The 23,177-nt window shown below is 59.2% G+C and overlaps 4 protein-coding genes across 4 annotated transcripts; 2 read left to right on the top strand and 2 right to left on the bottom strand.

The window, feature by feature from the left end:
* Window positions 1-610: 610 nt before the first annotated feature.
* On the bottom strand, window positions 611-2,324 carry syndig1 (synapse differentiation inducing 1). Its single transcript, XM_086163152.1, has 3 exons — window positions 1,841-2,324; window positions 1,623-1,760; window positions 611-769 (listed from the first exon to the last, which is right to left on the bottom strand). The coding sequence occupies exons 1-3, from the start codon at window positions 2,105-2,107 to the stop codon at window positions 611-613; spliced, it is 564 nt and encodes a 187-aa protein (XP_086019278.1). The 5' UTR covers window positions 2,108-2,324.
* Window positions 2,325-3,385: 1,061 nt separating this feature from the next.
* znf318 (zinc finger protein 318) lies at window positions 3,386-16,528 on the bottom strand. Its single transcript, XM_086176011.1, has 11 exons — window positions 15,627-16,528; window positions 14,943-15,031; window positions 13,847-14,264; window positions 11,092-12,196; window positions 10,932-11,026; window positions 10,630-10,729; window positions 10,138-10,442; window positions 8,809-9,003; window positions 8,518-8,611; window positions 8,231-8,349; window positions 3,386-6,665 (listed from the first exon to the last, which is right to left on the bottom strand). The coding sequence occupies exons 1-11, from the start codon at window positions 15,789-15,791 to the stop codon at window positions 3,846-3,848; spliced, it is 5,505 nt and encodes a 1,834-aa protein (XP_086032137.1). The 5' UTR covers window positions 15,792-16,528; the 3' UTR covers window positions 3,386-3,845.
* Window positions 16,529-17,645: 1,117 nt separating this feature from the next.
* yipf3 (Yip1 domain family, member 3) lies at window positions 17,646-20,028 on the top strand. Its single transcript, XM_086175989.1, has 9 exons — window positions 17,646-17,860; window positions 18,119-18,328; window positions 18,393-18,499; window positions 18,572-18,617; window positions 18,702-18,794; window positions 18,980-19,111; window positions 19,188-19,301; window positions 19,370-19,493; window positions 19,791-20,028. Exons 1-9 carry the CDS (start codon window positions 17,789-17,791, stop codon window positions 19,922-19,924), a joined length of 1,032 nt encoding a protein of 343 aa, XP_086032115.1. The 5' UTR covers window positions 17,646-17,788; the 3' UTR covers window positions 19,925-20,028.
* A 916-nt stretch (window positions 20,029-20,944) lies between these two features.
* On the top strand, window positions 20,945-22,050 carry dnph1 (2'-deoxynucleoside 5'-phosphate N-hydrolase 1). The gene is made up of 4 exons (XM_086176000.1): window positions 20,945-21,283; window positions 21,546-21,617; window positions 21,683-21,793; window positions 21,874-22,050. The coding sequence occupies exons 1-4, from the start codon at window positions 21,127-21,129 to the stop codon at window positions 21,993-21,995; spliced, it is 462 nt and encodes a 153-aa protein (XP_086032126.1). The 5' UTR covers window positions 20,945-21,126; the 3' UTR covers window positions 21,996-22,050.
* The last annotated feature ends 1,127 nt before the right edge of the window (window positions 22,051-23,177 follow it).

Below are 23,177 nucleotides of genomic sequence, written 5' to 3'. Positions count from 1 at the left end.
CGGTCCCGTGCGCTGCCGGGTTGCCCGAGGTCGGCGCTCACGGGGGCGAGGCTGGCTGCCCCCGCGGCACCAATAAGAAACCTTATTGGTGCCGCTTGAGGGCCTCCTGTTTCTCTGGCTGAGGATCCCGGAGGTGGACACTGAGAGGAGGGTCTCCTCGAGGCTCCTGGAGGAAGAAGCTCTGAGACGGCGAGCGCGGCCTCTTTATTGAAAGCGGATACAAAGTGGCGCCGAGCCGGAGAACATGCAACGGGACCGGGAGTTAGAGGGACAGGAGATCACGGTTGGGCGAAGAAGTTCTCGATGTGTGTTTTACACCGTGAAACCGGGTAAAAGGTCAGAGGTCAGAGGTCCTTCATCCTATGATTGAAGATCACAGGCGGGTCCGTCTTTGAAATGGGTGACATTTGGCACAGAAAATGGATGTTGGATCAATCGATCCGGGAGGAACGTCGTGACCCGAGAGGTCGCCTTTGAAGGAACGTCCAAAGTCGGGATCAAAGGGCCGCTTGTCCGCATCAAAGGAGAAGTCCTGGGATCAAAGAGCGGCGAGCCCCCGGAGCCCCGCGCTCCCATTGGCGGACGCCCCCCCCCCCCCCCTCCCGCGCGGCTACCAGCGCTGGTTCTTGGACAGGTAGGCGACGAGGGCCACGGCCACGCCCACGTAGATGCCCGTCCCGATGGTGACGGACAGCACGGCCAGGAACAGGGCCCGCCGGGAGCTGGAGCTGGCGGAGGGGAGGTCGCCCCGAGACACCGCCCTGCTGGTCTGAGGAACAACAACAACAACAACAACAACAACAACAACAGCTGAGAACCTCCCACGCAGGTTTGTGGTTCATGACGTGTCACACATCTGCAAGAAGAGACCTCGAAGACCTCGGAGCAGAGGAGACTTCACTGAGGCTGTTGAACAGAAGCCTCCATCAGAAGCAAATCAGCTTCAGGTTTCCATGAAAACCAGGGAAACAACCTGACAACAGTTTTTCACTCTTGTCAATCATCCAGACACACCCCTCCTTCCAGCTGTCAATCATCTAGACACACCCCTCCTTCCAGCTGTCAATCATCCAGACACACCCCTCCTTCCAGCTGTCAATCATCTAGACACACCCCTCCTTCCAGCTGTCAATCATCCAGACACACCCCTCCCTCCAGCTGTCAATCATCTAGACACACCCCTCCTTCCAGCTGTCAATCATCTAGACACACCCCTCCCTCCAGCTGTCAATCATCCAGACACCCCACAGGAACCCCTGATTTGACGGCTCGGGTCATGTGATCCTCGAGGTCATGTGATTGCACGCATCGCTTTGCCCTTCCCAGCTTCCTGTTGTTCATGTATCGGTGTGGGATGTGTCGCCATCGGCAACCAGACATTTCTTTTGGAGGTGTAGGTGTGTAGTTGCCATGGAAACCACATCCGCGGCACACATGCGCCTCATGATTCAGAGACAGAGTGTGGAGTGTGCAGGAGTGTGAGGGAGTGTGTGTGTGTGTGTGTGTGTGTGTGTGTGTGTGTCCTTTCCAGTGATTGTTCTCCATCAGATCTCCTTGTGATTGACATGACGTGGCGGCGAGTGGGCGTGGCTTATGTCTGTGTCAGGTGTGTGTGTCCTCACCTCCTGGGACAGGTAGAAGGCGGCGATGCCGAGCGGCCAGAAGCAGCAGAGCATGGCGAAGACGCTGAGGCCCAGGTGGCGTCTGGGCGGCGCCAGCAGGAAGGCGTCCTCGCTCTCCAGGTCGCTGGACTCGTCGCTCTGACGCACACGGGAAGTACACGTCGTCACGGAGACGGTTCCCACGCCTCCCCCCGCGAAGACGGCGCATCCTCGCTCACCTCCATCTCCTGGAAGTCGTCCTCGTCGTCCGACGGCGCGGCGCCGGCCTTCTCCAAATCCAGGAAGGTCCCGCGGGCGAACGGCGGCGTCTCCCGGCGGACGTCCGGGCCCTCGATGAAGGTGGTCTCGCAGCAGTCGCCGCCCCCCCAGGTGCGCGGGAGGAGGGGGGGCGGAGGCCGGAGGCGGGGCAGCAGGGCGCCGGCGTCCAGGAGCTGGGACGGATCCTCGGCCTCCCGGCCCCGCCCCTCCACGGACGCCCCCGCCATCCCACGGGTCGGAGGTCACCAGGGAAACATCTGACACGCAGAGCGCAACTTTCAGCTCACATCTCCTGGACCACCTGCTCTCCTCCTCCTCACCCTCTTCCTCCTCCTCTTCCTCCCCCTGGCGAGCACTAAACCTCCATGATGTCAGTCCGTCACCGGGAAACCGGTAGGTGTTCGCCGGTCCCGGTCTCCGTCCTCCGGCGACCGTCCGGAGCTCGGCGGGAGGCGCGTGTCCGCGCGCACGTGCACGACCGATCCGCGGCGCCGACTTCACGTGGAGGAGGCGGAGGCACGTGCGCCGAATACCGAGGCAGCCGCGCCGCCTCGCGGTCCTAGAGACCGGAAGTCACGTCCCGCCGGATGGGCGATAATCCCGCTCAAGACGCCGTGCGTGGGAAACACGCACCGATTGGCTCCCCGGCTGTGACGTCACGCACGCTCCACATCAACATACCTGAGTGTGTGTGTGTGTGTGTGTGTGTGTGTGTGTGTGTGTGTGTGTGTGTGTGTGTGTGTGTGCGCGTGGGCAGGAGGTGGACCACCCGGACATCACCTCGACTGGGATCGACTGATTCCCGAGCGTTACCTCATCCGATGGATCCCCATGAATCCCCCAAACCGCTCGCTTCGCAGGAACCGGATCATCCGACCTGCCGGGTGAGTAATCAGATTACCCTATGTGTAATCCGGGCGCTTCGAAGTCATTTGGTCGGAGACGCGTCCGATTGGAAACCTCCGGAGTCTTCGGATTCTGAACTCGCCCGGCGGAGACGAACGCCGACTCTGGGTCGAGGAGAGACCGCCGGACCGGAGCCGGTCAACCAGAACTCCTGGTCCGTCGTCCCAGCGGCCCGGAGACGCCCGACGGTCCGGACCTTCGCCGGTTCCTCCGTTCCACCGCCTTCCGGTGAGGTCTTCTTGGAGGAAGGTCTCCCCGCTTCGGAGGTGAACCTTCCGTCCAGACCGGCGGGGGCCGAGGCTCTGGGCGTAGCATCCGGGACCGGCTGCGCGTCAGAGCCCGGACTGCTGGAGATGGACCTTCTGGCGATCCCGGCTGCTGTTCTCCTGCTTCTGGAGTCGGACGTTTCCCGTCGAACCCCGACCGTCAAAGGGACGGGAGGTCCCGGAAGGTCCCGGAAGGTCCCGGGAGGTCCCGGGAGGTCCCGGGAGGTCCCCGGACGCCGGCTGCTTCCAGAGACGTCCGCCGAGCGCAGGAGGTCTCGGCTCCTCCTCCTCTTCAGCTGAGAATCACCACAACGCCTCCCGTTTCCTCCAATCATCTTTATTAAAACCATCCGAGTAACACATTTTACAAGGCAACCTTCTGTTTGTACGGCGTCGCCCGGCAGACGCAGAGCGGAGGAGACTCCACGGCACCTGCACCTCCAAACCCGGCCGGCCTCCGAGTCCGTCTTCGGGGGAAACAAAGACGAAACGTCCTGGACGGGCCGTGACCTTCGGGAGGCCTCGGGAACCGTCCTTGCGGAGTCGCGAGGCCGGTTCTTCTGGCCTGCGGCGCGGGAGCTCGATGACCCCACGCGTCTCACCGACGGCGGGAAAGCGCCGAGCGGACGTCGCCATGGGAACGGGGCGGGACCCGGGGTCGGGAGGGTCGCGGGCCGCGATGAACGAAGGTAGGGTTCGACGGGAATGATCCGGTGGTCTTCTGCCGGCGGCCGGGAGACCTTCGGGTTCGGGTTCCGGCCTCCCGCCTCCCGAGAGAAGGTCCGCGGAGGCGTCAGAACGTGGGCACGTCCCCCTCGTCCTCCTCGAAGTTGAAGTTGTAGTCAAAGTCCAGGCTGGTCATGTCGGCCGGGAGGCCCAGCGTCTCCGGGGTTATCTCCGCCATCTTGGCCGGGTCCCGGTCCGGTCGGGACCCGGCGCGCCCGTCCGACGCTTCCAGGCCGTTGGGCTCCGAGGCGGCCGAGTCCAGGCCCGCCGACGCCGGCTCGGGCTCCGGTTCCGCCCGGCTCTGCTGGAGCTGCTGCTGCCAGGTCTGGTACCGGGTCTGGGACCGGGTCTGCCGTACCGGGCCCGGGGCCGGAGGGGTCCTGCTTCTGGACGCTTTGCCTCTGGTTTTTGGACCCGGCGCGGTTTCGGCTTCGGAAGCCGCGGACGGTTCCGGAGGGGGTTTGGAGTCCTGGCGTGGAGACGGAAGCAGCGTCGGCTGGTCCGGCGGCCCGCTGCGGGATTCTTCTTGAGGAACGCTCACCGCCTCCGTCTGAGCCGCGCTCGGCGGTTCTGGACGGGGACGAAGAGGCGCCTCCGGTACCGGACTCGGACGGGCCCCGATGGACGGCGCCGACGGACTCTGAGGGTCCGGTCGCGCGCTCGCTGTCGGGCGGGTCGTTCCCGGCGGCGGGGACGTCGCGTCCTCGGGCCGTCTGGGCCGAGGAGGTCCGGGACTCCTGGCGGCCCGGTCTTCTGCCGACGGCGGTTTGGCGAAGGAGGCGGGACCCGACTGGCCGACGCTGCTGTAGAAGATGTCAAACAGGTCCTGGGCTTTGGCCGCCGCCAGGTTGGTCTTCAGTCTGTCTGACCTTTGACCCACTTCGGCCCTGCTGACGAAGGGCGGAGGCCTGACGAACACCACCGGGACCTGCTCGCTCTCGGGGACGCCGGGAGCCGCCACGTCGGCCACCATCTTCACGATGGTGGCTCCGGACCGGGCCGAGGCCTCCTCGGGCGGCGGTCCAGATACCGGCGGGGCAGAGACCGACACGGGGGGAGCAGAGGTCGACACGGGTCGCGCCGCTTGGGGAGCGGGTGACGAGGCCGTCGGAGCCGGCGGACGCAGCACCGGCCCTCGGGGTACGGGTGTGGATCCTGGAGGTGCGGGTGTGGATCCTGGAGGTGCCGGTCTGGACCAGGGGGGTGCTGGCGTTGCCCCTTGGAGTGCCGCCGTGGACCCGGGGGGTGGTGGTCTGGACCCAGGGGGTGCAGGTGTGGACCCGGGGGGTGCCAGCGTTCCCCCATGTATTGCTGGTGTGGATCTGGGGGGTGCAGGTGTAGATCCCGGGGGTGCAGGTGTGGACCCAGGGGGTGTCGGTCTGGAACCGAAGGGTGCCGGTGTGGACCCGGGGGGTGTCGGTCTGGAACCGAAGGGTGCCGGTGTGGACCCGGGGGGTGCCGGTCTGGAACCGAAGGGTGCCGGTGTGGACCCGGGGGGTGCCGGTCTGGACCCGGGCGGTGCGGATGTGGACCTGGGGGGTGCAGGTGTAGATCCCGGGGGTGCAGGTGTGGACCCAGGGGGTGTCGGTCTGGAACCGAAGGGTGCCGGTGTGGACCCGGGGGGTGCCGGTCTGGAACCGAAGGGTGCCGGTGTGGACCCGGGGGGTGCCGGTCTGGACCCGGGGGGTGCCGGTCTGGACCCAGGGGGTGCTGGGTCTGCTGGTAAAGGTGAGGCCTGAGAGGGAGCAGGTCTGGTTTCCTGCAGGAGATTCTGAGCTGGGATGTGGTTCTGGGCTCTCATGGACCCGAAGGCGTTCAGGGGTGCAGGTTTTCCCCCCGGGGTGGTGGTCCTGAGGGCCGGGGCCGGAGCCGGAAGGTTGGGCCGGCTCTTTGCGTGGCCGGCGCCGTTGGAGCTCCACGGCGGGGCCTCGGCGCTCTGGCCGGCCAGCTTCTGGGCGATCTCCTTGGCAAACGTCATGGACCTGGCGAAAGAATCTTCGGCCGGGACCTTCTTCTCCTCGGCGGCGGCTTCGTCCTCCTTGATGAACTCGGCGGCGGCTTTGTGGGCCTCCTTCGCCAGAACGTTTTCCCGCTTCTTCCAGGTGAACTTCCCGAAAGAAGCGGCGGCGGCGGCGGCGGCCGACAGCCTTCCCGCCTCCAGGCCCTGTTTGCGGAGCTTGGCCCTCATGGCCGGACTGGGTCCGCACAGGATCTTGGGGAGGTCGGGGGGCTTCTGAGGAGGTTCCGGTTTCCTGTCCGTGGCCTCGGACTTCTTGGCGGTTTCCTTCTCGGCCTTCGCCTTCCCGTTGTTCCGCTCGCGCTCGTACCCGGACCTGGACTCGGAGCGTTTGCCGGCCCGGTGCTTGTCGTCGTCCTCTCTGAAGCGCGAGCGGCCGTCGTACCGACCTTCCTCCCGACGATGGCGCTGACGGTGCTCCTCCTCTTTGCCGTGTTTGCGTTTGTCGTCCTCCTCGCGTCGGCCGTGTTTCCCTCGCTCGTCTTCCTCCCGGCCGTGGCGGTATCTGTCCTCCTTCTTGGACCTGTAGCCCTCGTCCTCGTCCTTCCTGCCGTAACAAGGACTCTGCCCTTCCTTGCCGGGTTTGGCCTTCTGCTCTTCCTCCTTCTCGACCTTCGGCCGACAGTCCGTCTCCTCGTCCTTCTTCCTGTCCCTTCTCTCTTTTTTGTGTTTGCTCTTGTCCTCCTTATCTCTGAAGCTCCTGTCCTCCTCTTCCTCCTCCTCCTCTTCTTCCTCCTCCGCCTCCTCTTCCTCTTCCTCCTCCTCCTCCTCCTCGTATCTTCGCTTCCTGCCGCCTGTCTCCGAGGCCAGCCCGGCCTGGCGGTCCAGATTCCTCCTCTGTTCGTACAGCGGGTTCTCGTACATCTGTTTCTGGGGAGGCGAGACGTCGGGACACAAACACAAGGAGTCAGCATTAGAGCTCTGCCAAGCAAACCGTCCCGTCAAGCCCGCCTGATGCTAACGGCTAAAGGGGAAACATGGTGGAACGGGTCTGAAGTCCAGATCACGTGTATCTGACATGAATTCGGATACTTTGCTTCTTCTCCGCATCAAATCCGTTGTCAGGAGGTGCAGATGGCTGCTGCTTCCTTTCCCTCCCTTCCTGTTGCAAGGAAGGATCAGGCCGACCAAACAGTAAAACTAGACCCTCTAACCATGATTCAGTTGCCCTCACGCCACGGTGACCTGGAAACGCATCTTCATTTACCCTGGGATGACCAACGCAGCTTCCAGGAGAAACAAAGCCAGTGCCTTCCTGAGCCGATCCGAAGCCCAGATCGGTGCAGAGGTTTGCACCAGGAAGGACATCAGGTGTGCAACTTGTCCCAAAACCAAAAATGCCAATCGAACATACGACGTTCAAATGGGATCGGCCGAGGCCCGGGGGAACAGTGACCGCCATTGGTGACCATCACCTACAGCACAGGTGTCAAACTCATTGTAGCTCAGGGGCCACATGGAGGAAAATCTATTTTCATGTGGGTCGGACGTGTAAAATCATGGCATATTAACCTTTGTTGATATACCTATTGTTCAATTCACCCCTGAAACGTCATATCTTTTAGCTTTACAAGCCCAATTGAACTTGTTTGTCGCCCTGATCCGGCCCTTGAGTTTGACACCCCTGACCTACAGGGTACCAGCAGAAGCTGGGCTACTGTGGGTGGAAGAAGGAGAGGAGGAAGCAGAGAGTGAAGGAAAGGAAAGAGTCTGGGGCTGAGAGGAGGGACTCTGAATATCAGGACGATGACAGGAGAAGGTAGAGAGTTGGTGGACATGATGCAGAGAAGGAAGGTGGATATACTGTGTGTCCAGAAGACCAGGTGGAAAGGTAGTAAGGCTAGAAGCTGAGGAGCAGCTTTAAGTTGTACTATTATGGTACTGACAGGAAGAGAAATGGAGTAGGAGTTATCTTGAAGGAGGAGTTTGTTAGGAATGTTCTGGAGGTGAAAAGAATGTCAGATAGACTTATGAGTCTGAAACTGGAAATTGAAGGTGTGATGCTCAATGTTGTTAGTGGCTATGAACCACAGGTGGGATGTGAATCTGAAGAGAAGGAGAAGTTCTGGAATGAGTTGGATGAAGTGATGCAGAATATTCCCAGAAATGAGAGAGTGGTCATTGGTGCAGACTTCAATGGACATGTTGGTGAAGGCAATAGAGGGGATGAAGAAGTGATGGGCAGATTTGGTATCCAGGATAGGAATGCAGAGGGACAGATGGTGGTAGATTTTGCAAAAAGGATGGAAATGGCTGTAGTGAACACCTTTTTCCAGAAAAAACAGGAACATAGGGTAACTTATAAGAGCGGAGGTAGGAGCACGCAGGTAGACTACATCTTGTATAGACGAGGTTACCTGAAAGAGATCAGTGACTGCAAAGTAGTGGTGGACACCAGAAGGCATGGGATGGCGGTTTGTAGGATGAATCCTTACCTTGTACTGCTCGTTGTGACCGTGGGCGGTCACGTGCTCTTCAGCACAGACGGCATCTCCGAAGAACTGCTTGCACAGCAGGCAGAAGAACCCTCTGACTGGCAGCAGGAACTCGGACCCTGCAGAGCAACACAGAGCAGATGATCCAGGTCGCGGCCGAAGGTCTTTACAAACACGGAGCAGGAGAACCCGGGAGGAGCCAAAGACCAGTTTCCTCCGTGACCCTGTTTCTGGGACACTTTGCATTAAGACCCCGAGATCCAGAGTCCACCGGGGGGGGGGGTTACCTTTGGCGGGCTTGGTCAGCTTCTCCTCAGATAGTTTGCTCTTGACCATCTTGGCGGGGGTGGAGGCCCAGGGCCGGTCGTAGGGGTCAACTGTCTGCGGCACCAAGAAGAAAAGGCGGGCTGAGCAGCGCCATCTAGTGGGCCGGAGTATGTTTACCCAAGAACTTGGAAAGCAGAAGGGGCTGGAAGGAAGGAGCCGCTGGTTTCACCGAGCCCCTGAACTTGGACCGTTCCGGCAGATCTGAGAGTGAAACCCAAGCGGTCGCCATGACGACATGGACGCCTACTTACCTTGCCGTGGACTTTGCTGTGCAAGTGAGTGAAAAAATCAAACATGGATCCGGAAGTGAGGTTGCAGCTTCTGCACCAGTGGTTTCCAGCATCGTAGTATTCAAACGGCTCCGGGGTCGCGGCGGGGGCCGGGGCCGGGGAGGCGGCGGAGGGTTTGTCCGGGGTCGCGCTCGCCGGCACCGCCGACGAGGTCTCCTGGAAAACAAAGACGGAAGACGGTCGCACCGAAACGGGCCAAAGAGAAAGGCTGAGTGTTGACATGGTAACAGCTGCAGAACGTGGAAGATGAAGAGGTTCCTCGCTTCCTCCGAAGCCGAGCGCCGCCAGACCCGAGACCGCCACCTGTTCGGTGTCGGAGCTGCTCGCATGTTAAGTGTCTGGACCGAGTGTGTCACCGCAGCCCAGACAGATCATACGCTCCGGTGACCTTCCCTCTCAGGTCAGAGGTCATGGGATCACCTGTCCGGAACGTAAAACCAGAGTTCCTTCGGCCTGTTTTGTTCTGTCAAACCGCTGCCTTTGGAGTCCATTCTGAACTCTGAACACCTCCTGCACCCTGAAACCCATCTTCTGGGACTGAACCCACTGAGCGGGCCTGTGTTCTCTACTAATCACCGACCCCCCCAGGGGCTGGACGGGCATAGCTTAGCATAGCCTGGCCTTGCTTTCCATAGCCTATCCCGGCCTAACATAGCCAAGCCTCGCATAACCAGGCTAGCCCGGCCGAGGCTAGCCTGGCGATGCTCGGCTTGCATAGCCCGGCCGAGGCTAGCCTGGCGATGCTAGGCTTGCATAGCCCGGCCTTGCTGGGAGAATCTAGACTTGGAGAATGTCATTGTCACATGAAAAGCGGACAAAGCGAGAACCATCCAGATCTTGTAGAGACGCCAGATATGCACAGAAGAATGTTGCAATACAATCAATTTTGTAATTGAAACACGGAAATGCCGCTTGGAAATGCAGGTCTTATGTTGTGTGTGTGTGGAGTGTGATTTCTATTTAGCCGACCAGCGGGGCCAGAGGTCAACGGACAAATCTAGGGACGGGGAGATGCTGACAGTGTGTGCATCGAGCAGCGTTAGCACCTAGCATCCCTCCGTTTCCATCCCTTTGTGTTTTGTGTGAGCTTTCTGTGGTGGGACTCTTGGACGGTCTTGTTACTGATTTGAGAACCTGGAAAATAAAAAGCGTCAGGAGGAACCCGAGCACCTCCGGAGAGGCCAGAAGGTTGACCTCCTGGTAACCCTGCGGTGAGGTGACGTCACCGGGGTTCAGCCTTTCACCAGGGTTGGATCCAGAGGGTTCCTGCCGGCCTTAGCGAACACCTACCTTGAGTGTGAAGAGCCCGGCGGCCGGGTTCTTCTCCGCCTCGGGCTTCTTCTTCAGCGGCGGCCGGTTGCCTCGGTCGTCCCCGGCGCCGCCGGGCCCGCTGGGCCCGCGGGGCCGGTCCGCCAGGCTCAGGCCCAGGATGAGCGCCACCTTGTCCAGCTCGCTGCGTTTGCGCTCGGCGGCCTCGTGCTCCTTCCGGAGGCAGGAGATCTGAGTCATGACGTCCTCCTGGAGGCGGCTGATCTCCTGCAGCAGCGGGTCTTTGTGACCGTCTCTTTCCCGACGCTTCTTCCGCAGCAGCTCGCCTGAAGGCGACACAAGGACACGGCGGTCGGTTTCCGGGGCTCCGAACCCACGCCGGATGAAAACCGGCCTCGACTAAAAACTAATGGAGCTAAAACAAGAATCTAGAAGACGAAGCGAAGATAAAGATGCAGCCAGAAGCTACAGGAAGACCACGTACGGGTCCTTCCCTTCTTTGTCAAAACAAACCTTGTTGCTTCCTGAGTCTCTCCAGCTCCTTCATCAAATATTCCTTCTTCTTCATCCTCGCCTCTCGGTCGTGTCGGAGCTTCTCTCGTTCCTCCAGAACCTGGGGGGAACGGATGGAGTTTTTTGAAGCCCCTCCTGCTCAGAGTGACACCACCCAGGAGGTCTTCTCCACACAGACGTAGGTGTTCCCACGGCGACCCGGACGAGGTCCGAGTCGCCCGACAAACGGGCGCCGTCGGGTTTCCCGGCTTCCTCGTCCGTCCGGCGCAGAGGCGGAGCGAGCACAGGACAGAAGAACCCACCTTCTGTTTCTGACTCTCGTTGTTCCTCTCCTCCGACACCTTCCTGTCTCTCAGGCTTCCCGTCCTGTCCTCCAGACAGGAAGTCCTCCCGGCACCTGAGGACAAAGACGCCGTCACCAACCCGGCCTCCCGCCGCCTCGGCCGGACGTCCGACACTGACCTTTGAGCTCCGGGTCGGGGGGTCCGTAGGGCGGTTTGTAGGGCAGCTGTTGGGGCGGCAGGGTGATGGCGGGGGGCGGGTACAGGGGCGGCCATTGCTGGTGCACGTAGGGCAGGTAGTTCCCGAACTGGCCGAAGCCCGGCGGCGGGTAGCTGGGCGCCATCATGCCGTGCGGGGGGGGATAGGAGGGGACGGGCACGCCGGAGTGCAGCGCCACGCCGGGTGGCGCCTGGGCCTGTGCGGGCGGCTCGGCGCGGCCCTGCGCCGCCGCCGCCGCCTCGGCCTTGGCGTCTCTGTGGGCGGCGCCGGGCTTCCCGAGCCGCTCGCCGCTGCTCCAGCTGGCGCCCGGGCTGGGGCTGCTGGAGGCGGAGCTGCTGCGGCTCCGCCTCCCGGGGCCGCGCGTTTCCTCCGAGCTGCCCGACGAGTAGCGACGCCTCCTCGTCGGCGTCTTCGCCGGCACCTTGTTGCCGTGGAGACGCTCTTTGGTCCTCGCCGCCATCTTGCTGATCTCGCCGACGCCCAGGTCCAGCCCGATGGTCTTCAGCAGGTCCTGGATCTTCTCGTATTCCTCGAGCGCCTGGCGCTCGCCGTCCCCCGCCGGCTCCGCCCCCGGCAGACAGGCGGGGTTGGACACCTGCACCTGGACGCCGCGGTCGGGGCTGCCGGCCGCCTGTCCGACGTACCTGCCGTCCGCGGCGGCGGCGGAGGGCGGGCCCTGAAAGTGGTGGGAGGGGGCCGGGGCGTAGAAGGTCTGCGGCGGGACGTCCCCGTACAGGGACTCCTCCGTCACGTCCCCGTACAGGTCCAGCCCCGGCTGCTGCGCCGGATTGGACGGGGCCGGCGCTTTGGGCTCGTCAGAGTCTCCGTACAGGAACTTCTCCTCGTCGTCGATGTCGTCCGCCGTCTTCTGCGCCGACGAGCCCAGCATGTTCAGGACCTCCTTGATCTCGCTGTTGAGGCCGGCGCGCTGGGCCATCTGCGGGTCGGACCGCAGCTCCGACAGCACCGACGCCATCGCCCGCGGCTCCATGCCCTTCACCGCCTGCAGCAGCTGGTTGGCCACGCGGGAGATGCTGGAGCCCTCGGCCCCGGGGGAGTCTACGCTCTGGAACACAAGGACACGGTCATCAGCCATCTGTGCAGCACAGCATTACCTGGAGGACATCACTCTGGATCCTTATTCACAGAGGAGGAGGAGAAGATGGAGGAGGAGGAGGAGATGGAGATGGAGGTGGGGGAGAGCTCTCCTGCAGGTCAGGTAAGTCAGTTGCTGTTTCTACGGCGCCAAATCCCAAACCAGTCGTCTCCAGACTCTCCATGAGGATCAACAGAAACCCAGTGCTTCTCCAGGATAAAGCAAGTGGACAGAGCAGAGGAGACACTGCCTCTACCTGGGCAGGAACCTGGGTCAGATCCCAGCTCCATGGGGGCGGCCTTCTGCCTCCACCGCTCGTGGAGAGAGAGTTTTTGTGGACTGTGTGTGTGTGTGTGTGTGTGTGTGTGTGTGATAGAGAGCGTGTGTGTGAGTGAGTGTGTGTGATGCAGAAGTGTGATGGGATGAGGGGTGGAGTGAAGGTCAGGTGTGGGGGGGCAGGAACTAACAACAACAATGCTAACGGCTACATGGTTCCGGTGACGCACTTACAATAACGGGGTCTGCGGTTTGCGGCGGCGGGCAGTACATTAGGCCACGCCCCCTGAGAATCTGCCCAATGAGAGCGCAGGGACTCTGGAGCAGATGACAGGTGACTTCCATGCGTTGATAAAGGGAGGTGAGTGCAAACAGGAGAGGAGGAGCTGGAGGAAGGAGAAGGTGCAGCAGAGGAAGCCTGGGGCAGGACGACCAGATGCTAGCTAGGCTAACGCTAACTTAGGGTTCTCAAAAAGACAGACCTTAAACACAGAGAGACCGTCAGCCTTCCACTGAACGTGGGAGATGGTTCCACAGAGCAGGAGCTTGGTAGCTGAACGCTCCAGTCCTGTTCTGCTTCTGGAGAGCCGGGGCCACAAGCGGGACCGCAGGGATCTGACCGGGCGCTAGAGATCTCGGGGTTCTTTCAGATAAGATGGGGGTCTAAGGGTTCTTCGAGATACGGGGCCGGTTTAGGGCTTTGAAGGAGTGGAGAGGGATCTTAAGTTCTACTCCGGACAGTAAAGTTATCCACTCCTGGGAGGCCTCCTTCCCCCACGCCGGCTGCTGTTAGAAGACGAGCCGGAGTCTTCAAGGACTCGTGAGGACGGCTTACGAGACTCACGACCGCCCGGTCTGGAAGAGACGCCGGCAGGACGTCGGGGTTCGACATCTTTCTCAGACGGAAATACGCCTGATTTCGCGGAAAGAATGAAAGCAGTCCTTGAAACCTTCTTCCAGCGGGAGGTAAATGACGACACTCCCAGGTTGCTAGCAACCGCGCTGGAGGCCAACGGGTCTCCATCCAGAGAAGCTCTATCATTAGATACGATGCTCCTCCCATGTTCCCGGCCCAGAAGGATGACTTCTGTTTGGAGTCGGCCGACGTAAAGTTTTCGCCCCTCCCAGATTTTTACGTCTGGAGTTCAATAAACCCACTGGTTTCCTCTGGCTTCGATGACCGGTATATAAGAATAAGAACAACTTTATTAATCTGAGTGTCATCTGCATAGAGGTGCAGGAGACACGATGGAGCTCCTATCAGCCACACCTAGAGGAAGCGTGGAGGTCCGGAGGAACCCGAGAACCTCCGGCTCCTGTTGTCGAGAACCAAGCGTCACCTACCCGGAGCGACGGCGAGTCCTCCAGTTCCGTGCGTTTCTTCAGGATGGACTTGGTGGGCAAGCTGAGCAGCTCCTCCAGCTCCCGGCGCCGCCTGGCGCTCTGCAGCTCCCCGAACTCCGTCCGAGAGTTGGCCCGGCTGCGGTCCGAGCTGCGGCTCCTGGAGCTGCTGCTGCTGCTGCTGCTGCTGCTGCTCGGGCTCCGGCTGCGCCTGCGGCTCTTACTGCGCCCGCGGCTGCGGCCCCTGGACCTGGACCTGGACCTGGACCTGGACCTGGACCTGCTGCGCGGCCGACTCTTGGCCCGGCTCCGGCTCCGGCTGCGGGGCCGGCTCTTGCTCCGGCCCCGGCTCTTGCTGCGGCCCCGGCTGCGATCCCGACTGCGGCTGCGCAGGCGGCTGCGCTTGTACTCTGCGTAGTCTCTGAAAGCACAACACAAGCCGGCGTCTCAGAGCCCGGAAAACTGCCAGCTCGTCAAACCGTGGAGCCACTTGTGGATGAAGATCTTGGTGATGGTTCCCCGTGAGAGGCTGCTTCTGCTGGCGGGCAGGCCGGCGCTGGACGGACCCGCGGACGGCCTTCACTCCGGACGCTCCAGAGGAACCCAAGCTTGGACGTCCTCCTCCTGTTCCCCGGCTGAGACCGAGAACCTCAGACTCAGGGTTCTCCTGGAGGAACATCTCCCTTTCCCTCGTGGAACCCTCCGGTGTTCCACTGGCGCGCTGAGTCTCACCTGGAGGAGCAGCCGGCCCTCCGCCCAGACCTTCTCCTCCAGGCTGAAGGCCAAAGAAGCTGAACCCTGCTTGATCACGGGAGCCTGCTGAGCGCCGAGCAGGGAACCTCTGCCACTGTGAGTCTGTGTGTGTGTGTGTGTGTGTGTGTGTGTGTTTGACCCAGTATGTAGCTTTGGAAGCAGCAGGTGTGGAAGGTGCAGAGCACAAGTGTGGAGCAGGTGGTGGTTGAGGTTCTCCAGGACCTGGCCGTTCCTCAGCTGAACAGACAATCCTGGTCTCCTGTTGGAGAAGCAGACCTCCAGACCTCCAGACCTCCACACCCTCAGACCTCCAGACCTCCACACCCTCAGACCTCCAGATGCTTACCTGCTGTGGTGAGGGCCGGTGAGCTCGTTGCCCACGGTGATGACCAGGTTGTGGTCGAGGGGGTTGGAGCCACGTGGAGACAGGGACCTCTGCAAGCAAACATACGTGTCTTTACTTCTTCAGACCTCAGAGGAACCTCAGCAACACCACCTCCGTCCGGCTGGAGCCGAGCTCCGGGGGCAAAGAGCAATTTCCAACAAGAGCCTCGGCCATGACTGATGTTCTGGGAGGTTCTGGAGAAGATGAAGCGACTGCATCAGAGTGCCGGGGGGGGGGGGGGGGGGGGGGGGGGGGGGGGGGGGGGGGGGGGGGGGGCTCTGCAGAACATCAACAACCAGAGGGTTCTGCTGCTTGAGCCCAGACCTGGACTGAAGGAGCTGAAGCTCAAAGTGACTTTAGTGACAGAGAAGACCTGGAAACATCTGAACCATCATTTGAGAGGTGTGTGTGTGTGTGTATGTGTGTGTGTGTGTGTGTGTAGGGGAGGAGCCCCAGGCCTCCTGACCTCGGCGGAGGAGGTCTTTGTTCCAAAGCTCTCCTCCGCCCTGGTCTCCTGGTCTCCTGGTCTCCTGGTCTCCCGGTCTCCCGGTCTCCCAGCTGTGAGGACGACGGTCCGGTTCGGCCCGCCTCCCCCGCCGGATCCCTCCCTCCCGAACCCGGTCCCGGCGGCTCCGGACGGCTCACCTCTCTGGCCCAGTACTCGGGTCCCGGCGGCCTCCTGCGCGGCGGGTGTTGGTCCGGGTGGAAGGAGTCTCTGGGTCGGCTCCGCTTGCCCCGCTGACCCGGTACCGGGTAAGGCCTCGGCGGGCCGCGGGCCTCGAACGGCGGGGGCCGGCCCCCCCGGTACATCTCCGCCGCCGCCGCGCCCCGCGCCCTCCCCGCTGACCGCTTCGGAGGGCCGGGGGCCGCGCCGACCGGGTCTGAACCGACGAGCGGGTCCGCCTGTGGACCGACTGGTGCTGGACGCGGAGCCACGGAGAGCGGCTCCTTCCTGCAAGCGAACCCGCTTCTTCTTCGCCGCCTGCAAAACAAAGCCAGCGCGCTGCGGGCGCCCCCTAGCGGACACCGCCGGTACTGCAGGCGGGAGCGTCGCTGTCGTCCGCGCTTGGATCTCAGAACGGACGTGACGTCACTGCTCCTGTGACGTCAGAAAGAGCTTCCTGGTCTGCAAAGATGAACTGAATTTAAGAGTAAATAGAACAACTTTATCTATTCCCAAGGAAATTGTTGTGCCAGTGTTTCAAATAAAACATAACAATAATTAAAAGTAGGAAATTGTACAAACAGTATATAAAAAAGGGGGGAAGAATAAGAAGTAAGAATAAGAATTTTCAATCTTTGTAGTTACTGCTAACAGTTAAGAATTCATATTTCATTATATTTCGTATTCTTCCTCCTTTCTACTATTATCTATTACTGTTATGTTTTTTACTTGAAACTCTGGCACAACAATTTCCTTCGGGATTAATAAAGTTGTTCTCATCTCATCTCATCTCATAAGAAACACAAATCAAACTATAGAGTGTCAAAGTAACAAGTCAAGGCTATAAAGTTTCTTCAGGTCTTAAGTACAAAGATTTTGAGATTCCCTGCGGCTGAAGGGAGAGGAATTAAAAAGTCCAAAGAGGTTTGACAATATTAAGCCGGATATATTTGACCGATATTGAATGTTTATCTACATGTATATATCCAATGTATTCCAATTCTGTTTCACATCAACTCGTAAAATCTATAAACCAAATAAATTTCAACTTTATCTGGAGGAACAGACCACATTATCTAAAAAAATCACATATCGTGAAAGAAACAAGTGAAGGAGGGCTGAAAGTGATAGAGTTGGACTGCCTGAATGGGACATTGAAGGTGAACTGGAGTTCCATAAACAAATATTATTGTACTGGAAAATGATATATGTACACAATTTCTCACCACACAGTACAATAATATGCAACAATAGATATGTACTGCATCGCAACAAAAACGGGCGACAAACAGTACCAAATGTAGAGATTAAACAGATTCTATATTATTTTGACAAGACAAACATAAATTGTGGCAACTGTATCGTGACCTGTTGGTTTACCTAGTCAATGGGTCACCTTGGTCATCACTACACAAGTTGCCCGCCACTGGATTTGAAGCCTGTTCTTAAACAAAGAGTGCTCTGAGATATGAACGGCCTCTGAATTCTCTGAGACGTCAGGTGAGATCGACTTTATCGATCCCCCGGTGGGGAAATTCAATTGTCACAGCAACATTACAGGGTAGAAAAACTATGTGAGCAGTGTTCACATTCATATCAATAGTAATATTCACAATAATGTTGACGCTCTTCTACCGGCACATGTCCCAATGCACTGCGGACAGCAGAGTAGGAGTTTCACTGTATGGGGAAACATGTTTCTGTGCATGTGACAAGAAATGCTTTGAATCTTGAACAGAAAAGATCTGAAAATACAGGCTGTGGATACAAATAAAGATAAGATGACACTTTATTGGCGCTACACATGTAGGGGAGACGTGCTGTGGATCCCTGGAAGTGTGGAGCATGGACACCGACCGTGAGGGGGATCTCGGCCCGTGGGTTTCCGCATCCACTACCTCCCATGAGACTACAAAGTCGAAATCCAGAGAAACTACAAAAAGACGTGAACACAGAAGTCTCGCGATATTTGCGGCTCCACGTCGCAGAGCCTGTCCGACGCCTACGTCACCCGGCAGGCGATGGCAGGCGGCTCCTTCCGGCGTCCGTGAAACAACATCGACAGCGCCGCGGTTCGGGTCGAACCCCGGAGCGAGTCCGCAAGCCGAGACACGTTTCAGGCCGCCTGCGAACCCGCGGGAAGATGTCCGCCGGCTCCGGGAGCAGAACTACGAACACGGAACCGTGGGGAAGCTTCGATGACAACCTCATCCAGGTGAGCTAACATGCTAGCAGGCTAACCTGCCAACGGGGCGGGGGGGGGGGGGCGGCTACCTAGCTAAGACGCTAAAAACACCGTAACACCGTGACCAGAGCGGACCTGGTCCTGGAGCCCGTCCTCCGTCACAGGCCGCCCCAGGTCCACGCCAGCGCAGGTTCTCGTCCCTTCGAGCCGCGGTCCTCCGGTCAATTAAAGCCGGGAGGCGCTAACAATGGCGGCCGTTGTTGTTGTTGTTGTTGTTGCCCGGAGCAGGGCGGCGGCTCGGCCGTTATTGACATGGAGAACATGGACGACACGTCGGGCTCCAGCTTCGAGGACATGGGGGAGATGCACCAGAGGATGAAGGAGGAGGAGGAGGTGGCGGCCGAGGCGGAGGCCACCGAGGACGACCCCGCCGACGACGGGGAGTTCCTGGGCATGAAGGGCTTAAAGGGCCAGCTGGGCCGTCAGGTGGCCGACGAGGTACGTCACATCCCGGCGTCACTCTCTCCCTGCCGCAGGTCACCTGACGGGTGGGTGTGTGCAGGTGTGGCAGGCGGGGAAACGCCAGGCGTCCCGGGCCTTCAACCTGTACGCCAATATCGACATCCTGCGGCCGTACTTCGACGTGGAGCCGGTGCAGGTGCGCAGCAGGTAGGACGCCGCCGCTTCCCGCCTCCTGTCAGCCGCCGCGAAGCCAACGCTGACCGCCGCCTGTCCCCGCAGGCTGATGGAGTCTCTGATTCCAGTCCGCATGATCAACTTCCCCCAGGTAGGCGCCCTTCCGTCTCCTGAGGTCATGTGACCTCAGTCACGTGACTCGTCGACCTCACCCGAGGCTGCTTGCTGTCTGCAGAAGATCGCCGGCGAGCTTTACGGCCCACTGATGCTGGTCTTCACCCTGGTGGCCATCCTGCTGCACGGGATGAAGACATCTGGCACCGTCATTGTGAGATGCGCGCGCGCACACACACACACACACACACACACACACACACACACACACACACACACACACACACACACACACACACACTGATGTGTCCTCGCCGGGTGGTATGACACTTGTGTCTGCTGACCTCGGTGAGCTTGGGAGCCGGCTTAAAGTGACTCGGGCATGCGTGCGTCATGCAGAGGGAGGGCACTCTGATGGGAACCGCCATCGGAACCTGCTTTGGTTACTGGCTCGGCGTCTCGTCCTTCATCTACTTCCTGGCTTACCTGGTCAACGCTCAGATCACCATGCTGCAGATGCTCTCCCTGCTGGTCAGTGACAGTCACACACACAGGAGATGTATAAAACTACTGTAAGGACAGAATGGTTCTCGCTTCCTGTCTGCAGGGTTACAGCCTGTTCGGTCACTGCATCGTCTTGCTCATCAGCTACAACATCCACTTCCACTTCCTGTTCTACGTTCTTTGGCTGGTGGTCGGAGGGTTGTCCACGCTGCGCATGGTGAGCCCCGGCTCTGCGGCGCAGCTTTGTGGATGCGGCCCGTGTGTGACCGGCTTGTCGTCCCCCAGGTGGCGGCGCTCCTGTCTCGGACCGTGGGCCAGACCCCTCGCCTCATTGTCTGCGGCACCGTCTCTGTCCTGCACATGTTCTTTCTCCTGTACCTCCACTTTGCCTACCACAAGATAATAGAAGGTGCGTTCCCCGCCGCCGGTCCAGCCCGGACCCGGACCCGTTTGCGCGGGCGACGCTTCCGGCACAGAGTGGTTGGTAGCCCTGCCCTGGTGAGGGCGGAGGCCATCGCCTCTGTGTCCTCCATCCATGGAGTTCAGTGTTGCGTTTGGCGGTTTGCCACCAGGCCTCGCCGACCCGCCCATATTGAGGCGGCGGCATGTGGACACGGCGAACCCGGTCCAGACTTGCTGGAACCGTGTCTTGGAAAAGTGCCATTTACGTGGCTCGGAGTGAGACCTCACGTCATTGTCGTTTCAGAGCTCCTTGGTGCCCTGGAGGGACCCGACATGTCGCCCATGCAGCGGGTGGCCAGAGACGTGCCCGCGCCCCTGACGCCCAACGCCACCGTGCACGCCGTCGTGGCTCTGGTGCGGGCGGCCGAGACCCGCTGAGCCACCTTCTATTTCGCACGTTCTTCCTGTGTGTTCATGTCCCGCTGTATTTATAGCCGGTTTTCACAATAAATGGATGAGGAGACCATGGGTCTCCACACGGAGCTGGAACGTCTCAGCTGTGTTCACCTCAGAGGCTTGCTGGGTCAAAGGTCACAGGACGCTTCATCATCATGTCCACCTTTGTTTTTTTTAATTTAACAAATCTATATACACAACAGATTTGTTCAGCCAGGGGAAAATCAAAAAAATACATATATACAACAATCATACAGCCATATAAAGAGTATCACTAAAGTACTTTCTATGCTGATACACATACACACAAATATTGAACAAATGTTACCAAAATAAAATTCGTTATTACTGCCTGCCGGTTCTGAAGTCCATTTCTAGTGGTGCTGTAGTGATCCTTTCCCTGAAGGGACACTTGGAAGTTTGGTTTGTTGTCCATCCATTTCCTTTTGTGCATATGACATTTTACCCAGAGCAACACAAGTTGAACAAAAGAAACCAAGTCCTTTTCTTTCATAGAAGACAAACATATCCTTGTATCATCATGTCCAACTCCCTGTTTTCCCTTGGACGCCTGCTTCAGGGGCCACCACGGCCAATCACCTGCCTCCATCTCAGCCGCAGCCAATCACCTGCCTCCATCTCAGCCGCAGCCAATCACCTGCCGCCATCTTACTCTCTCCTCTCACACCAACCACCTTCCTTTGCTCCTCCATCATAAGCCTCCCCTCTGGTCTTCCTCCAGCCTCAGTGTTCTTCTCCCCAGAGCTTCTCCACCGCAAACCCGTGCTGTGATGTGATTTGATGTGATGGGCGTCAGAAGCGGGATGAGCCAGAACACACATGACGTCACATCCGCATCACGAGGTTGGCGTTCAGCTTTTTTTTTTTTTAATCTCATAAAATCTTATTTTATAAACTTATAAAATGTAAACAAAGAAACATGGCTAAATTCAAATGCACATCCATGACATTTAACTGGCATGAGGAAGGTTATCGTTAAGCTGCCGCTCTTATTTTGAAGGTCTCCGCTTCCGCGGCGAGTCCCCGCCCCCTTTCACCGTCCAATCAGAACTCGTGATGAAAAAAGATATGTGCAAAAACAGCCTCGGCCTGTGCGACGTCACTTCCGGGTGTGGACTCGAAGGGACGCGGGAGCCGCCATTAAGTTGCAGAAGGTGGAGAAGATGCAGAAGTCGGAGAAGATGCTGAAGGTGTATTTCTGCGGGAGCATCCGCGGCGGCAGGGACGACGTGCACATCTATCGGAGGATCGTGCGCGCGCTGCAGACCCGCGGCACCGTGCTGACGGAGCACGTGAGCGACCACGAGCTCACCGACAGAGGTCAGAGGTCACGGCGGGAAAGTTCATATTTGGAGAACAAGCGCGGGTCGTGCGGATTGGTTGTGGAAGCTAGCTGGAGCGAGGCTAACAGACACTTCAGCAAAATAAAACAACAATAAAACAAATAAAACAATCGATTCCAAAAGAGTAAATAATTTCAGGCCGACCCGAAAGGGATCCGGTCATCACAGGGAGGGAATACTTGCTACCCATTGGTTGCTTTCTGTGCGATGTCACCAAGTCCCGTTCTCTGATTGGTCAGGAGAAGCGGCGGCTGCAGCGGGAGATCGTTTCATCCACGACCGAGACGTGGAGTGGCTGCGAGAGGCAGACGGTGAGGCGACTGCTTGTGTCCGACGGATCGATCGGCATCTCACCTGTTCTGACCTCTGACCCCAGCCGTGGTGGCGGAGGTGACGCAGCCGTCGCTGGGCGTGGGCTACGAGCTGGGCCGGGCCGTCCACATGAAGAAGAGGGTCTTGTGTCTGTTCAGGCCGGCATCGGGCCGCGGTGAGGTCGCTTCTTATCTCCGAGGTGCGCCGGCTCGGCTTCGGCCGTCTCTAACTCCCCGTCCGTCCGTCCGTCCCCAGTTCTGTCGGCCATGATCCGAGGGGCGGCGGACGACGAGCTCTTCGTGGTCCGAGACTACAGCGAAGAGGAGGTGGAGGGCGTCCTGGACGAGTTCTTCGACACGGCCAAGACCAGCGTGTAACTTCCTGCGGCCGGCCCGTGAGCAGGGCCCGCACAATAAAAGCCTTTCGTAACGCCGTCCCCTGGTTTTCGAGATTCCTTTGGATGTCTGGCGGCGGGCCGGTCCCGGGAGGCGGGACGGCAACAGCAGAGGCGGGACTAGGACGTTTCTTTTAAAATATTTTATTTGTCTAAAATAGACGCCATTACAAACTGAGAAAATAAAGTCCATTAACAGTCTGTTCCCGACAGGAAGTGAACCAGAGATTGGGGGGGGTGTCGCCCGGGCAGGGGTCAGAGGTCACTGACAATTTACAATCAGCTGAATGTCTGGGCTGTGAACCTCCAGACACGAAGAACACAATCATCTGTCAGGACGCCGGGAAACTCTGCCCCGGCTGCCGCCTCGGACCGTCCGACCCGCTGACACGGGGCGTGTTAGCGTGTGTGTGGCTACCCGGCTAACGCTAGGTAGCGCACGCAGCTTTGACGGTCAGACTAAACTCCGTCCAGCAGCTAGTTGGCGCCACACTGAGTCGGGACCACAGAAGAAGACCCAAGTGAAAACATCTGGAACCACTGGAATGCTGACGGGCACGAATCATCACACGGGATTGTACAACACTAGCATGCGAACGTGAGCAAACAGCTCGGCCCCCCCGGGTAAGGCTAAAGGCAGCGCCGACGGCGGGGGTGTCATGGGTTTCAGCTGTCGGTCCGATTCCTCGGGGAAACATTTCACGCTAACGCTAACGGCCGGGGCCTCCTCCAGATGCTAACGTTAGCGTGTCCAGACAAAGGGGGGGGGGGTGATGGTTAGGATCTCGTGAGGAGCCGTCAATGAAGAACCAGGAGAACTGGAGCCAAACCCCCGCGGGAAGAGACGACCCTTCAAAATAAAAGCCTGCTAGCAGGCGGAAGGCTTTACTTTGGCCACCTTCAGCCTCACGTTTGGACGGGCAAGTCAATTCCGAGAGCCGACCAACTGTTTAAAAAATAATCACCCGATCAAGTTTCTGAACGTAATTAGAGCAGGGCTTCTTCTCAGGCCGGGCCGTTTCTAACGGTTTCATATCGACGGCAGAGGGTTCCGATCCGTTCACCTGGAATCGGCCGTGACCGTTTGTTCAGAGGAACCGGTCGACGGACATGTTTCCATGACGACCATCACATGATGGAGTCGGGGATGGGGGGGGTGACCTTG

This window comes from Fistularia commersonii, chromosome 2, assembly GCF_037954325.1.
Source record: "Fistularia commersonii isolate RoL2024-O1a breed Wild chromosome 2, RoL_Fcom_v1.0, whole genome shotgun sequence".
In the NCBI taxonomy this organism is placed as follows: Eukaryota; Metazoa; Chordata; class Actinopteri; order Syngnathiformes; family Fistulariidae; genus Fistularia; species Fistularia commersonii.
This window is presented reverse-complemented; position numbering and strand designations above follow the sequence as displayed.

Bases quoted from the DNA above. Each gene is read 5' to 3' on its own strand.
- syndig1 (XM_086163152.1), bottom strand. From the start codon at position 2,107: ATGGCGGGGGCGTCCGTGGAGGGGCGGGGCCGGGAGGCCGAGGATCCG. The intron at 1,761-1,840 runs GTGAGCGAGGAT...CGTGTGCGTCAG, and splicing joins ACGACTTCCAGGAGATGGAG to AGCGACGAGTCCAGCGACCT. The intron at 770-1,622 runs GTGAGGACACAC...GTTGTTCCTCAG, and splicing joins CCTTCTACCTGTCCCAGGAG to ACCAGCAGGGCGGTGTCTCG.
- znf318 (XM_086176011.1), bottom strand. From the start codon at position 15,791: ATGTACCGGGGGGGCCGGCCCCCGCCGTTCGAGGCCCGCGGCCCGCCG. The intron at 12,197-13,846 runs GTAGGTGACGCT...CTTGTGTTCCAG, and splicing joins AGGACTCGCCGTCGCTCCGG to AGCGTAGACTCCCCCGGGGC. The intron at 10,443-10,629 runs GTTTGTTTTGAC...TGTCGCCTTCAG, and splicing joins GAGACTCAGGAAGCAACAAG to GCGAGCTGCTGCGGAAGAAG.
- yipf3 (XM_086175989.1), top strand. From the start codon at position 17,789: ATGTCCGCCGGCTCCGGGAGCAGAACTACGAACACGGAACCGTGGGGA. The intron at 18,618-18,701 runs GTAGGCGCCCTT...TGCTGTCTGCAG, and splicing joins GCATGATCAACTTCCCCCAG to AAGATCGCCGGCGAGCTTTA. The intron at 19,494-19,790 runs GTGCGTTCCCCG...TTGTCGTTTCAG, and splicing joins CTACCACAAGATAATAGAAG to AGCTCCTTGGTGCCCTGGAG.
- dnph1 (XM_086176000.1), top strand. From the start codon at position 21,127: ATGCAGAAGTCGGAGAAGATGCTGAAGGTGTATTTCTGCGGGAGCATC. The intron at 21,284-21,545 runs GTCAGAGGTCAC...CTGATTGGTCAG, and splicing joins CCACGAGCTCACCGACAGAG to GAGAAGCGGCGGCTGCAGCG. The intron at 21,618-21,682 runs GTGAGGCGACTG...CTCTGACCCCAG, and splicing joins GTGGCTGCGAGAGGCAGACG to CCGTGGTGGCGGAGGTGACG.